Source organism: Megalobrama amblycephala, linkage group LG21 (assembly GCF_018812025.1).
Source record: "Megalobrama amblycephala isolate DHTTF-2021 linkage group LG21, ASM1881202v1, whole genome shotgun sequence".
Taxonomy (NCBI): Eukaryota; Metazoa; Chordata; class Actinopteri; order Cypriniformes; family Xenocyprididae; genus Megalobrama; species Megalobrama amblycephala.
Window position 1 is genome coordinate 21141948 of NC_063064.1, and position 15577 is coordinate 21157524.

The 15577-nt window shown below is 37.7% G+C and overlaps 1 protein-coding gene across 4 annotated transcripts in view; it reads left to right on the forward strand.

The window, feature by feature from the left end:
• sulf2a (sulfatase 2a) overlaps positions 1–15577 on the forward strand; it is a 36985-nt gene that overhangs the window by 8713 nt on the left and 12695 nt on the right. For 3 of the 4 annotated variants that reach the window (XM_048173193.1, XM_048173196.1, XM_048173194.1), the window contains exons 2-6: positions 11807–12046; positions 12450–12689; positions 12790–12941; positions 14103–14272; positions 15296–15446. In XM_048173193.1, the coding sequence (XP_048029150.1) occupies positions 11866–12046; positions 12450–12689; positions 12790–12941; positions 14103–14272; positions 15296–15446 (894 nt within the window). In that variant the 5' untranslated portion in view covers positions 11807–11865. Of the gene's footprint in view, positions 1–8889; positions 9433–11806; positions 12047–12449; positions 12690–12789; positions 12942–14102; positions 14273–15295; positions 15447–15577 lie in introns of those variants that run through there. The other variant, XM_048173195.1, reaches the window with a different exon arrangement.

Below are 15577 nucleotides of genomic sequence, written 5' to 3' on the forward strand. Positions count from 1 at the left end.
AGCTGTGCACTGAGTAATGATGCACAGCCTTCATAAGAACCCACGTTCAGGAGCATCTCTGCCCATCACACTATTTTGAGTCCTCATTTATATTAAATAGCTGCCAGAGTCACTAATAGCCACCTAGGCAGTGGGAGACAGGGAAGATCAGTAGCTCAGGATCCTGTGATCTCTTGTCTTCATGAGTGTGTAAAGTAATGTAGTTTTCATGAGCTATGATGAGAGACCTACCCTCTGGATATAATCAAGACCAAACCAAGGACTAATGCGTTTTCAGTTCTGTACATAATTACATCAGCATCTGTGGTGTTGATCTTGAGGTGGAGCATTGACAGATCACACCCTTGAGATTTACCGCATCTTAATGAATTGTAAGAATCGAAGGAGCTGTCTATCAGCAGATTTGAATTTGAGGCTTGGATTACTGTTTGTGTACTAAAAGGGCTTTTGCTTGGTGGTGTTACAGGAAACAGCTATATTCAGCTATTCTGTTTGAGGCATGATCGTATACTTCAAAAGAAAGTCTGTATACTTCACCTCTCGTCCTCTTTTCAGACTCTTTTTTTTTTAATGCGCCTTCAGCACAGCAAGATAAAACAGCCACTGCAACCTGGAAGAAAGGGAAAGAACTCTTCAAAGAGATAGTGGATGTGTTGATATATATATTTTTATAATTTTTTAAAAAATGTCCTTCTTCCAACAAGCCCTTGAAGTTTTTCATTCTTGCACATTATTGCATAAAATCCTTTGGTCTTTCTAAGTCTCTCCCCATAAAACCTTGCTGTTTACATAATGGGCGTAAGCCAAAAGTTTTAAAAGGGGGTTTCTTGCAGCTCATGGGAGTATATTTATTCTTAACAGAGTCAAATGGAGTAAAAAAAAATCGATTAAAATGACTGAAGATAATGTATAATATTGTATGATATAGTACAAGCTAAATCATATACATGCACAAAAATATACATTGCAAACACAAAACAAAAGCACACACATCGCTTGCAAGTTGCTCAAAGTTCAACCAAAAAATAACAAAATGTGCTTGAAATGTTCCCTTTGGAGCCATAGTGTGCCAACTTTATCTCTTTTTTTGCTTTATATGTAAAATATACATGATAATAACTTAAAGGTGCCCTAGAATTAAAAATTGAATTTATCTTGGCATAGTTAAATAACAAGAGTTCAGTATATGGAAATGACATACAGTGAGTCTCAAACTCCGTTGTTTCCTCCTTCTTATATAAATCTCATTTGTTTAAAAGACCTCCGAAGAACAGGCGAATCTCAACATAACACCGACTGTTACGTAACAGTTGGGGTGTACACCCCCAATATTTGCATATGCCAGCCCATGATCTAGGAATTACACAAGGGCAGCCAGTATCTGTGCACAGCTGAATCATCAGACTAGGTAAGCAAGCAAAGACAATAGCGAAAAATGGCAGATGGAGCAATAATAACTGACATGATCCATGATATCATGATATTTTTAGTGATATTTGTAAACTGTCTTTCTAAATGTTTCATTAGCATGTTGCTAATGTACTGTTAAATGTGGTTAAAGTTACCATTGTTTCTTATTGTATTCACAGAGACAAGAGCTGTCGTTATTTTCATTTTTAAACACTTGCAGTCTGTATATTTCATAAACACAACTTCATTCTTTATAAATCTCTCCAACAGTGTAGCATTAGCCGTTAGCCACGGATCACAGCCTCAAATTCATTCAGAATTAAATGTAAACATCCAAATAAATACAATACTCACATAATCCGACGCATACACGCAGTATGCATGACGAACACTTTGTAAAGATCCATTTTGAGGATTGTATTAGCTGTGTAAACTTTGTTTATGCACTGTTTAAGGCAAGCGCGAGCTCCGTGGGTGGGGAGCGTGAGCATTTAAAGGGTCCGCAACATGAATCGGCACATTTCTAATTATGCCCCGAAATAGGCAGTTAAAAAAAATAATTAAAAAAAATCTATGGGGTATTTTGAGCTGAAACTTCAGACACATTCAGGGGACACCTTAGACTTTTATTACATCTTGTAAAAAACGTTCGATGGCACCTTTAATATTATATAAAACTTTTAAAGAGGATGACCTTACAGCTCTTTTTTTTCTTACTAGGATCAGTTGTAAATATAAATGTGTGTGAGGTTTCTTTGATGAATAGAAAGTTCAGCATTTATTTGAAATGGAAATCTCTTGTAACCTCGTAAATGTCTTTACTGTCACTTTTGATCAATTTAATGCATCCTTGCTGAATAAAAGTAATAATTCCTTTAAAAAAAAAACTTACTGGCCCCAAAAGTTTGAATGGTAGTGTATATATACTTATATACTTTAATCAGGGATACTGCCCTGCAATCTAATTAGGAGTCAGATATTAAAATGGTGAGCTGTGTGCTGGGATAATTGATTCTTTACACTCGGTGCACATGAAACAACCAGACAGCAGGAGATACCCTGCTTTGTCAACATTGGGCGATGTGCCCACTTTTTAAAAAAGGCGCCCAATGAAGCAACATAGATTGTGCCAACAGACATCCCACACACAAAGGTACGCCACATGCGTCCCAGTGTGTATGGGGACGTCTGAAAAACCTCCTGTTTGTGTGAGAGGGTTAGCCTGGCAGGTCAGTGGGAAATCATACGCACTTTGTCTAGCAAAACTTTTTGGCTGTCATCAGAGGAACCGTCTAACTGTCTCTCTCTCCTCCGGCAAAAACGCTCAAACCCTGATAATTACCCTTTTCCTTTGAGAGTTATCAAAATGGACAACTTTCCCGCTGCTTTGCTAATTACTTTAATAGGTTTAGATAGAGATTAGCGACAGACTAGAAGCTTATTGGGTATGTAATGTTGAGAGTAAGTGAATAATTCCTCTTACCCTTTTCTGTGGTTTTAAAATTTAGTCTTGATTATTTTATTTGCATACTCTATTTTAAGCCTCAAATCTGCTGTACTTATGCAATCATCCACGTCGGGCACAGGACCACAGATCATATCAGCTTGTGAGCGTTCAGGGTCATTAACTGAATGGCCCGAACTGTAAGACCCATATTGCTGTTCACTCAACCTAATGTCGAAGCCATGACTGTGTGTCTGTGGAGTCATTCACTATTGCAATTTATTGCCTGTTTTATAGAGGCTGGGTCAAACTCTGTCTCTCATCAAGTACTTTAGCTTTGTGTAGCCCTTTCCTCCCTCAAGCAGATTCTACTCGAACCTCTCAATTATTGGTGGTAACAACCTGCACTGTTCTATATGTGAACGTAACGACCATTGTTATCTGCAGGGAAGTAAATGGAGGGGAAAAGCAGTGGAAATTGTGGGAATGGTAATAGTCTTTTTTTATGGATTACAGATTACGATCATCAAAGGGGCAGTTTAGAAGGTCCAGTCTCGCCACAGGGTAAAAGATGCAGACATGGGGCCCCAATGACAGCATCATTAACGAAATGGGCTTTAGTTCAATGACTCCACATTAATGGCCAGTTACCAAATGGAGGGAAAAAGTGGCTATTGTAACCGGATACTGTGCAATGATTAGGTACTGTATTCGCTTAATGTATATACAGTATAGTATGTGGGAACTGTGTAATACTACCTTGGGAAATGGCATATATTTTCCAACCTTGTTCCATTTTCATTCATTTGGCAGATGTTTTTATCTAAAGCAGCTTACATTGAGTAAATGTATCTTGAATGCATTTCATTGAGATTCCCTGACAAATCAAAGCCATGTTGTTAGTGCCATGCTCTGTTGATCTACTCCTTGTGCATGTCATGTCATTGATTCTTCTAAACTGGCATTAGAGGGGTTTTAGGAAATTATCCAAAATATTTAAGACACCAATAAATAAGCATTTGTAGAATTTTATGATTGACTGGCACCCACAGAACCAATTCTGAGTTCTATGGGTGCCAGTCATGGGTTATTGGTGATATGATTAAAAACATTTGTGTACAATTAAAACACAAAGAGATGGAAATGAGAATTAATGATTTTCACCAGATGTTTTATCAATTTGGCGCTTGTGTGTGACAGTGGGTGGATTTATTTCCATTAAATGTGTGTGTTTATGGTAATGTGAGTGTGAGAAACCACTTTCAATATGGATTACACATTAAGGACAAATTCTGCAAGACAGGAACTGATGATAGTGATAAGAACTGTCCAGGAATACATTCTTAGTACTTTGTCAATCTGAAGCTACAGTGGCATATCAAATAAACTATATTTCCAATACTGAAAAAAAAGAAACCGAGAAAGTTATATAATGCTTTAGCTGTGAGAGTTGTTGGTATAAGCAACATGCCAATGGTTGGACATTTGTTTTGCCTCGGTTGTACCCAAAATAGAGCATGATTAAGAAGATGGTCCTTTTATCACACTATCCAGATTTTAGAAACATTTAGACACATCGCAAGTTTTAAGCTGTGATTTTTTTAAAACATTTTTTAAAGAAGCTGTTTAGTTAAACAGAGTTCACTTCTCAACATTTTGATGTGGTTCCTTTACTTATTAGGAAAAATTAGCTTATTAATTCCATACAGTATCGGAACATTAGGTCCATATTTCAAAATATTTTCATGTTTCATTAACTTTTTCTTTTCATTAAAATATCCATACACAATCAAAACACTTTATATCTGATTAGCTGAGATATCTCGGGTCAGTGTGCTGGGCATCGGACCTTGTCTAATTCCTCTTTTCAAGTTCCCATCCATCCCTGCGGTTCTTAAAGCCCTTGTGTGTTTTTGGCAATGAGGCCTGTAACATGTATAGATTTTGGAGGGGCTACCGCTAAGCCTGCTAATCTAACCACAAAGAGAAGGAAGGGAGAAGGAGAAGAGGATTAGGATAAGGAAAGTCAGAAAAGGAAAATACCAACCAGCCGCACATCCCCAGGGACCATCTCCAGCAAAGATTAGAAAATCCCCACAGTGGCCACACTGACAGTGGAAAGCCCATGTGAATTACTGCTAATGTTCATGTGCTGGAATCCACAGGGGTCAGAGGCGTTGGATGTGATAATTACACTTGCTGCTGTGAGCTGCAAGTGCTCCTTTGTGGGTGGAATACTGAAGATGGTTTCAGTGAACGGAGGGAGCTGCATTTTAAAAGCTGCAATTTGGGGTTATTTTGTTTTTATTTTATTGTGTATTTTGATTTCAACATTCCAGTTTAGTTTTAGTTCATAATTCATTCAACCAATTTGTTCAAAACACTGATTCATTCAGGAACTAAATAATTGACCATCTATAAGAGTGAGTCATTGAATCATTCATTCAACCAAATTGTAATTTATTCAGGAACAAAAAAACACTACTTTGTGTTGCTTGAAGACAATGCACTCTTTTTGTTGGAAGATCAACAAATGTTTGTTTTAGTTATCATTCTCCATTTCAACCATTTTAATTTTAGTTCATTTTAATATTTTTCAGAGCTAGTATCGGAGGCCCGCTAGTAAGAGCTGTGCGAGTAAAACCTCACTCCCCTGTCCTCAAGAGGTGCACTAGCGACTGGTGCTAGAGGATGCGGTCTTTAGCATCCTTGTTAGCGTGCACGGCTCCCATGCCAGAAACACAGGTTTGAATCCTATTCGGAGCGGTGCGAGTAAAACCGGAGGGGTTACATTGGTGCCGTGACCCGGATGGGAGTGAGGATTAGGGGCATGAGTGTAACGGAGGCCAGCTATTAATCATTGTGCGAGTAGAACCGGAGGGGTTACACTAATTTTTGTCATTTGTAGCCATTTTCATTAGCGATTTATTACGTAGACTTTGGTGAAGCGATGCTTGTTATTTCTGTTTGAGGCACGATGCACACAGCATTTGCTGTGTGAACATAAAGATTTATGTGTTTATTTGTATTCACCACTGAGCAAGCTTAGTGAAATAAGAAACCAATATTGTCTGTAATCATCATTAAGTCGGGGCCATTACCCTTCCCCTCTCCCCCAAGTCATTTAGAGAAGACAAGAAAAATTGGAAGTAATTAAAAGAAAATGAATGACATGAACTGCATCCTGTAGCGTGGCAGAAAGCAGATTGTAAAGTTAGCTGAAAGCTGATACTAAGTGTTCAATACAAACAAACAAATCTTTCACTACAGACTCAGAGTAGATGTTATATACATAAAATCTTACAAATTAATTTAATGTATTTGTATATGCTGAGTTTTAATATGGATATTCATAGTACTTTAATGTGATGAACATTTTGATGAGCAGTATGGTCCTGCTCTCGGTTTCACTAACATAAGAACTTCTCCTTCATGTAAATGAAGTAATCAGTAGTCACTCTCCCCTCTCATTTTCATTTTCAATCTTTCTTACTCCCTCTTTTGTCAGAATAGAGTGGAGCCAGTGCTATAGGAAAGACTAATCTTGAAGGATTTTCCTGGCGGATAGTGGTGGAAAAACACCTTTCTTTTTTAGGCTGAAACATTTACCAGAAACTATTTTCTCCTCTAGTTGCTTGTTAAGACACAGATATCTGGGGTCCACCTGAAACCCTTAGAGGCACAATCATAGCACTGCTGATAGTGTGTAAGGGCCAAAGATTTTTGGGTCTACTACTAAGAATAAATCTCTTTTGCATTTACTATCCAATTTTGTCATTATATTATCTACATAATAATATGAGTAAAAAAAGAGGGATTTGTCCCCTGTTTGCTTTAAAGGCAAAAACACTCAAGCTCCATGAGCTCCAAAGTTTCTTTGTTTGAACAATCCCCATTTTTTCATAAATTAGATATTGAATCAGAGATTCCCATCTTTGTTCTCAGAATTTTGGACCCCACTGTATTTGGCCCCTCTGTCCTTCTGTCACAAGACAGACGGAGGGTGATAAAGTGGCCTTAGACACCAGAGTGACCCCTACAAATATCCCCCATTAGCCACAGGACTCAGGACCACCACGCTTGCCTAGTGCATGCCATATGGTTGCCGACGGATACAGAGGACGGGAACTGGATTCCTCTGCTCCTGACGGAGGTACATTTTGTTAATCAGTCACCGGTTAGATGCTGCAATTAGTCGGGGCAACAACAATTAGCAGTACCTAGGGTTCCTGTCTAGCTGGTGGTTATTTTTAGCCTCATATAACACACAGTGCACATATTTAGTTCAAAACACTTTTCAATCATATTCAGCAAAAAAAAAAAATCTTATCTTTAATGCATTTGATTTTTTCCCTCCCTTTGTTCTTGTTTGAAAATTGTCAGTGCCATCCGTGTTCAAAGCAATCACCAAAACATGGCTTTTCATCTGTTCATTATTAGCCACTACGATATCAAGAAGGCGATTATGATGATTAACGCTTTTTCTGACCTTTATTTGGTGTTGTTTGAAGCTGAAAGAAGAGGCTCATCATAAACTCAGATATCAGTCCAAAGACGCTCAAATAGCTGGAGGAAGCTGCCTAAAGTGGTACATTTTTTAAACTTACACTTTTATATGCTTATACAGAACTTCTATAAAATTAAAATTCTGTAAAATCACTGTAAAAGATTTCTTTAAAGAAAAGTTGATGATTAATTATGCCACAAATGCTGTTCATTGAGCATTAATATTCCTTTAAGTTAGTTTTTCATTATCTGAAGAGAATAGGCTACTTTAGCCATTCTCGATAACATAAAGCAATGCTTGATGTTTCTGATTTGCTCTCTTCTGCTTGTCAGCATAGTCATGTGATGTGTCTCTAAGGGTTACATGTCAGTGGCGATTACAGGACTCAAGGTGTTGACTCTGACCAGTCTGATTAGTTTAAACGTATGATTTACAAGCCCTCTGTATTCACACAGTGCTGACATACAGCTTTTCGGCTGTTTATCATACTGCTGATCAAGGCAGAAAACACAATTTGCTCTTGATAATTGTATGTTCAATATTTGCCCAAGGAAAATGCCCCTCTGCAACTGCTCACAGCATCATTAAAACGTGCGAATCAATTGTTGTAGGTGCCATGGCGTATATGTTCCACTCCAAACAAGTAGGGAATGATGGATACTGACGTTGACCAAATCCGACGCAAGTCCCTTTGGCCACAGTTTGCCACAAAAGGGCCTGATGTACAGTATTCAACTGGAGAATCCACATATCCCCCCACCTCACTTTAAACTAGCTGGCAGATAAAGGTCTTCCCCATGAAAGAGGCTTGTCACACCATTTGCATCTGAATGCCAACTGCTGTTGGCAAATTCAAGGAGACTTTGGAAAGTTTGCATACTGAATCGGAGGGTGGACGCACATTCCCCAAGCCATGCCAGCATAGCTATGAGGGCAGGAAGTAGAGTGATGGCGGTACTTGAGAGGCCCAGGGTCAAGTGCACTCTATATTTCACCTCTGTCCAATGGATCTTAGCAGTTTATGTTGTTCTGCCATAAACAAGACCTTCCGTAAAAAGCATTATTACGGTGTTATGCCAATGAGTATTTTATTTTAAATGTACCTTTCACAACTAGCTCAAAATTGATCAATGTTATTGCAGTTTTGCCAAATTTGAATGAGATTTGATGAGTTTAAATTTTTTTACTGAGGTCCAATATTTTTCCCGGCATTTATTATATCCCAAGGATTGCCATATCATGTCAACCCAATTTACAATGCAAGCTGAGCAACACGCTGACAGCAGCAATACCAGGAGCTCAGCGCTAAAGGACACGCTGGCAAGCAGAACGGTAGATCAGATACAGAACATCTGATACTGGCACCATTTTATCTCAAGCCCCTCGTCATAAATTATTCTCACTGGTGTGGCGGTAATGAAGAGCCTTTAAAATCACGACATATCTCTTCCATCACCATGCAACTGTTAAAATTTTTGTAGCAATCAGTATGCCGCAATTAACAATGTTAGCATTCCTTTTCATGACAAAAAAAACCCATCTCCTGTTTGTCCAGCTAGAGCTATTTAAGATTTAACTCTTTTCTCAAGCTGTTGTTTTTATCAATTGCCAGCAATGAGTCCTGGAGAGGGACAAGGAGGAGAGGAGGGGCCCGGGGTAAACAGAGCAGCCAAGAGAATTTAAAACAGGAGACCCCCAAGGTCAGACCTCATCCATTCCCCTGAGAGAGAACAATGACGGAGGAGAGAACAAGAATTAACATGGACTGAATGCAGCTGTGTGAGTGTTTGTGAGGGTATGAGAGGAGATGTTGGGAGAAACAGAAAGAGAGAGAGAGGAGAAGAGCATAGATGCAGGAGAGAAATCTGTCAGATATATGATAAGATTAAAAATGATGAAAAATACCCTTTAGATGAGAGGGTCCAGGGCTGAGCAGTGGGAGACCCTCAAGGCATCTCTTGCAAAAAAGTTTTGGCTGCTAGTTTGAAGGGTGAACTTTGTGTGATCACCTCTGCCCTGAAGACCACAGGGTGCCTGGATCTACAGCACGCCAGTCCTTGACTGCTCTGAGGTAAGATTATGGCACTGAGTTGAATTTTAACTGCTGGAAATTGCCAAGATGTTCCTATTTCTGTTGTTGTAGCCTATGTTATATGAATTTGAAGAAAATAAGCTGCAAGTAAGATAGCATGGAATTTCATGAGAAGGACACTTCCATGTGGATTTATGTTTCAAGGGATGTCACTGAGGGAGATGGGTTTCCTGTGGTGTCCAAAACAAACAGTTATTCCCGTCTTAGCTCATGTTTCCTTCTGAATGTAACCCATCACAGTTGGTGGTGTGTTGGGTTAATGCTGTGTTAAGAAGCTACAAAATCCTTCCATTGTATTTGACTATCAGTTATTAGACTTATTTAGTTTGACCTCCTCAGAGAACAAAGAACAACTGCTGTGGCTTTTATTTTTATTTATTTATTTATTTGGCAAACTGACTGCAATATTCGTGTTCTTGTACGAGTAGTACTGATTTAACAGAGGAAAATGTTTCTCTTCTGCATCAGTGAATCAAAAACATTGGTCTAAGATTGAGGTATTTGTAACAGGTTGTGAATATGGCAGAAATTTCACCTTAAGTCAGCAAATTCAGTGTTTTTCAATCGGTCTGTTATGATGGGGATATGGACATTAGGGGAAAACAATGCAAAATGTACATAGTAGGTTACTATATTAATGAATTACATGTCTTTTTTCTTTTATTGACTTTTACGATAATGATTTGGTTGACATCCACTGTAAAATCCTAGGCAAAACCAAAATGTATATTCTTCATGATGGTCCATTTTCTACTGCATTAAAAACTGGCCGTGAGGTCAGTCTAATCATGCATCTACACATTTCCATAACCAATTTGTATCAGACATCACATACCCTCTCTATTCCAATTCATTAACACCCAACTGTCTTCTCTAAAAATGACCCTTTCCTTATCTAACCATTGGCCCGTATCATTCACCCTCTCTCTGACTCCTTTTGGCCTCTAGCCCGCTGTCATTATCATCCACACCAGCTGCCATGTGTTCAACTGATCCGATCGTTACACTTCGGGAATGAGTCAGTCTCTATGCATCATTAATGATTAATTAATGCCAAGCATCATAAATAAGATCGTTTATATGGACGAGCTCCTCAGTTACTCTGCCCGTGGTGACCGAAAGCCCAAAGGAGTAGAAGTGGAGGGTCATTTGAGAAGGAGTGTGTGTGTGTGTGTGTATGTGCCACTGTGAATGTGAATGCCAGTTCGAGTTAATGTTATAAATCTGAAAAATCATTCTGAGAGATCTTTTAACTGTGTGTGTTAGAGAATGCACAACACAGTATAAACCCTACCATTCAAAAGTTTGGGGTCATTGTAATAATATTTCACGATATTACTATTTTTACTGTGTTCTTGATCAAATAAATGCATATGGTGATGATATATCAGTCTTTTGTGATAAAAGTTTTTGTGAGTACATGTTTAAATGCAAAATATAAGCTGAATAGACCATTTATTGTGAAAACAAAATCCTTATTTCTGATATCAGAAACCAGAAAATATATGTTTTGTATTAAAGGGAAACCCTGGTGTTAAGAATTGTATGGCTTAATATAATATAAATGATGTCTCTTACTGAAATATGTTGTAGAAAACCCATGAAAGATTTACGTTATTGAAAAAAATCCATGACATATTTGGACAATTTTTTACGTTCTATATCGGTGACGTCAAATGGTTGCACTCGCTGCTCTACACAGCAAAATCTCCAGAGTTAAATCAACTCTGCTCAGAGTACATATGGTCTCTCTCTAAATAGTCTTAAAATAACTCTAAAGCAGACTTAAAGTTAATGAGATAATTAAGCAATTAATTAAGCGATGACTGTGCATTAGTGATGAACACCTGCTGTTAACAAGCAGAATCACTGAAGAAAAGAGAAACACAAGAACTACAACTGACTTCAGTCACAGCCTTATTAATTACTTAATTATCTCATTAACTCTGCTTCAGTGTTACTTTAACACTATTTAGAGAGGGACCATATGTACACTGTGCAGAGTTGATTTAACTCTGGGGATTCTACTGTGTACTGACACTGTCATATTGCTATTTTTAACACAACACAACTCAGAATATAATATATGATGCCACATTGTGCAGCTTTTGGTTGTAATTTTCAGTCAATGAGCCACAAGAGAAGCAATGTAAGTCTTTACGGCTTTACTAGTGATAAGAGGAGAAAAGAATGGGAAGTTGTGCAGAATGTGGATGAATAAAACTTCCTAACTGTGTCTTTGTTGAGAACTTAAACTAAAACTTCCTAACTGCATCTCAGTGAGAAAAATAAAAGTTTTATAAGAAATATTTGATAATGGCCTCTAATTAATTACTCTTGTTTTGTTCTCCAGGTTGAGAAGAAACTGTGACCTTACTAACTAGTGTGGGAGGTGGAAGACAGGTTAAAGTCATGGCAGTTGGGTGGAGACCGGCCACCCTTCTCCTTGCCTTCATCCTGACGTTCCTCTGCCCCTCGGATGGAACCATATACCTCTCAGGCCAGAGGCTCAGGTCTCGTCTTCAGAGGGATCGACGAAACGTTCGTCCAAATATCATTCTCATTCTCACTGATGACCAGGACATTGAACTCGGTGTGTTGCCTATTTGCATTTCTCATACTGTGTTTGGTTGTGAATATGTGCGTAGTGGGACCTCATGTGAGTTTATACAGAGTATGATTCACAATTATGAATCATTATCATATTTAATTCAGTTCTCTGGAAAAAGGGTATCTTACATTCAGTCCAGTAGCATTGGCCAACTGATATGGTCCATTGTGCCAAACATGCTGTTTTTTTACTCGATTTTTGGCACTTTAATCACTGAAGTGGCAACATAATGGGCTCGCTGCTGGTCTTTGTTCAGGCTTTTCATTCAAACCCTTTTAGGGAGGAAATTTATGGTCAAGCATCTGTTACATAAAACAATCTGAATCTCTTTTTCTCTGTCTCCCTCTTTTTCTAATCTACATACATTCATCGTTTTTCCCTAAAGGCTCCATGCAGGCCATGAACAAAACAAAGCGTATAATGATGCAGGGCGGCACCCACTTCTCCAATGCGTTTGCCACCACTCCGATGTGCTGCCCTTCTCGATCCTCCATCCTGACTGGGAAATATGTGCACAACCACCACACCTACACCAACAACGAGAACTGCTCATCACCATCCTGGCAGGCCCACCACGAACCACACACATTTGCCGTCCACCTCAACAATTCAGGCTACAGGACAGGTTAATAGATAGCATGTATAATTATCAGTTATTGTTTTTTATATGTATTTTTGCATTTTAAGTTGCGTTTTGATCTCAAAATAATTGATTTCTGTTTCAGCCTTCTTTGGGAAGTACCTGAATGAGTATAATGGCTCTTATGTGCCTCCTGGCTGGAGAGAATGGGTAGCGCTGGTGAAGAACTCTCGTTTCTACAACTACACATTGTGCCGGAACGGTATCCGAGAAAAGCATGGCACACAGTATCCGAAGGTTGTCTGCTGTCTCTTTTCAAAGAATATGACTGAATATTGTATAATGAAACTAATAGTATTTCCTAAATACAGTATAGGCAGAGTGTAATACTTTATTTGCTTTTTAAGTTATCTGTGCTTAAACATTTAAGTTAATTCAATAAAAAGATCACATTTGGTCAACTCAATTAAATTGAGTTGTCAATTTCCCCATTACTCAGTTGAACTGAGGGAATCACTTTCCTCAAATCATTTGAGTTGTCTCAGCTTATTAGGGTTAAGTTATCTGTACTTACACATTTAAGTTAATTCAATGAAAAGACCACATTAGGTCAACTCAATTAAATTAATGTCTCAACTTATTAGGGTTTACAGTGTAAGCTCATTCAACAGTATATTCACCATATTACCAATATATTTAGGATGTACAATATTTTGGTACCATATTGGTTGTCGGCTGATATTAGAGAGTTTAGATTTTAGGTATTATTTAACTGAACACACTCATTTCCTCTATTTTTAAATTTATTGTAGATTTGCTGCTATTTGATGCTAATGTAAAGACCATCTTTAACAGTGTTATTAAATTATTAATATATTTAATTGTAATCTTCATCAAATTGCAAAATGAACATCATGCCAATATGCCTAAATTCCCTTATTCCCTTACTAACAATTTATATTGGCAATCAGTAAAATTACTTGGTTATTTATCAGTTATTGCTTATAACATGAAAATAAATTTTTAACATGGACAAAAACGGTCTAAGATTTAATTACACAATAACGTTCAAGAGTTTGGAGTCAGTTTTTTTTTTTTAAGTAAATTAATACTTTTATTTAGCAAGGACACATTTAACTGATCAAATGTGACAGTGAAGACATTCACTGTGTTTCAAAAGTTTTTCATTCAAAATAAATGTTCTTTTCGACTTTATATTAATCATTTATATTCAATATATCACAGTTTCCACAAAAATATTAAGCAGCACAACTGTTTTCAACACTGATAATAATTAAGAAATGTTTCTTGAGCACCTTCTTGATTTTGTTTCTTGATTTCTGAATGATCATGTGACACTGAAAAACTGGAGTAATGATGCTATTTTTTAGTAAATATACAACAATGATACTTTTTTGTATTGGACAGATTTCCCTTTTAATATTGTTTCCTTTACAGGACTATCTCACTGATGTAATCACAAACGACAGTATCAACTACTTCCGTATGTCAAAGAGGATGTATCCGCACAGGCCTGTGATGATGGTCCTGAGCCACGCTGCCCCCCATGGGCCGGAGGACGCAGCACCTCAGTACAGCAGTGCCTTCCCCAATGCATCTCAACACATGTAAGACTCTTTCTCCTTATGTTTTTTTTTTCCCTCTCTCTTACGCACTTGGAGAATTCAGTCTGCATGAGTTCACAGCTTCATGTGGTCTCATAAGTCTCATTTAGTATCAATTTTTCAGTCTTCAGCACTTTATCAAATGTTCTCATGCCATTTGAGATACGACAGCCTAATAAATAATGCTCACTGTATAGTACTGTAGCCACTATTCTCATTACACACTAGCTACTTTTAATGAACCAACACTTATGACTTATTTTCTTGGTTTATTGCAGGAACAGAGGTTTGATTATATATTCTGTGTACAGTAATTGTTTCCATAGTGCCTCCAGCAAATGAGTTCATACAGCTCAAGAGAGATATACAGTGCTATTATTATAATATCATGATTTATTATTTGCATCTGTATTCATTCATAGGTCCCATTAGAGGTATAAAGCCTATTGCTAGTGCATGTACTGTTATTTTTGTTGGTCTTGTGGTATTTGATTAGTCTGCAAATTTTTCTGTTATTTTCTGTTCTAAATTAGCATGTTATTTTATGGAAACACATGTGCAATCACAAGTTCACTGTTATTTTATTATTGTTTTTCTAATGATCATTTTAATTGCTCAATCTAAAAGCTGCAGCTGGTGCAACTTTATGCAAATCAAATCTTCACAAACAACAGTGAAAAAAAACAAAAGATGACAATGCACTGACCTATTACAATATGAAACAGGACTTCAGAATGCAGCACAATGCACAATTTTGCAACAATGACATTTTCAATCTGCAGCACAATGAAATTTCTCAGCAACATAATTCAGCACCATGAAGCAGCACACAATGCATTATACACAAAGCTTCTCCATTCACAGACGTTTGTACCCTCAAGTCATGCACAAAATGTAGGACTGTGACTCTAAATTTCCTTGTCAACATTTTTAATTTTTATTCAGAGACAGAGAAGTATATAAAAATGTATCATTTCTTCTAATGGCACAGAAAACATTTTTAAATTCTGAAAATGTCCCACACAGAACACCAAGCTACAACCACGCCCCCAACGCAGACAAGCACTGGATCCTGCGTTACACGGGACCTATGAAGCCTGTGCACATGCAGTTTACCAATATGTTACAGAGAAGAAGGCTGCAGACCCTGCTTTCAGTGGATGACAGCGTTGAGAAGGTCACAGATCATGATAACCTCACAATATAGCACATAGATCAAATTTTAGATAAAAGTTAGTTCCAATCCTTGTATGTTTTCTTTTTTTGTCCGTGTGGCGTTGTAAGAGTGCTGAAACTACTGATATGTTT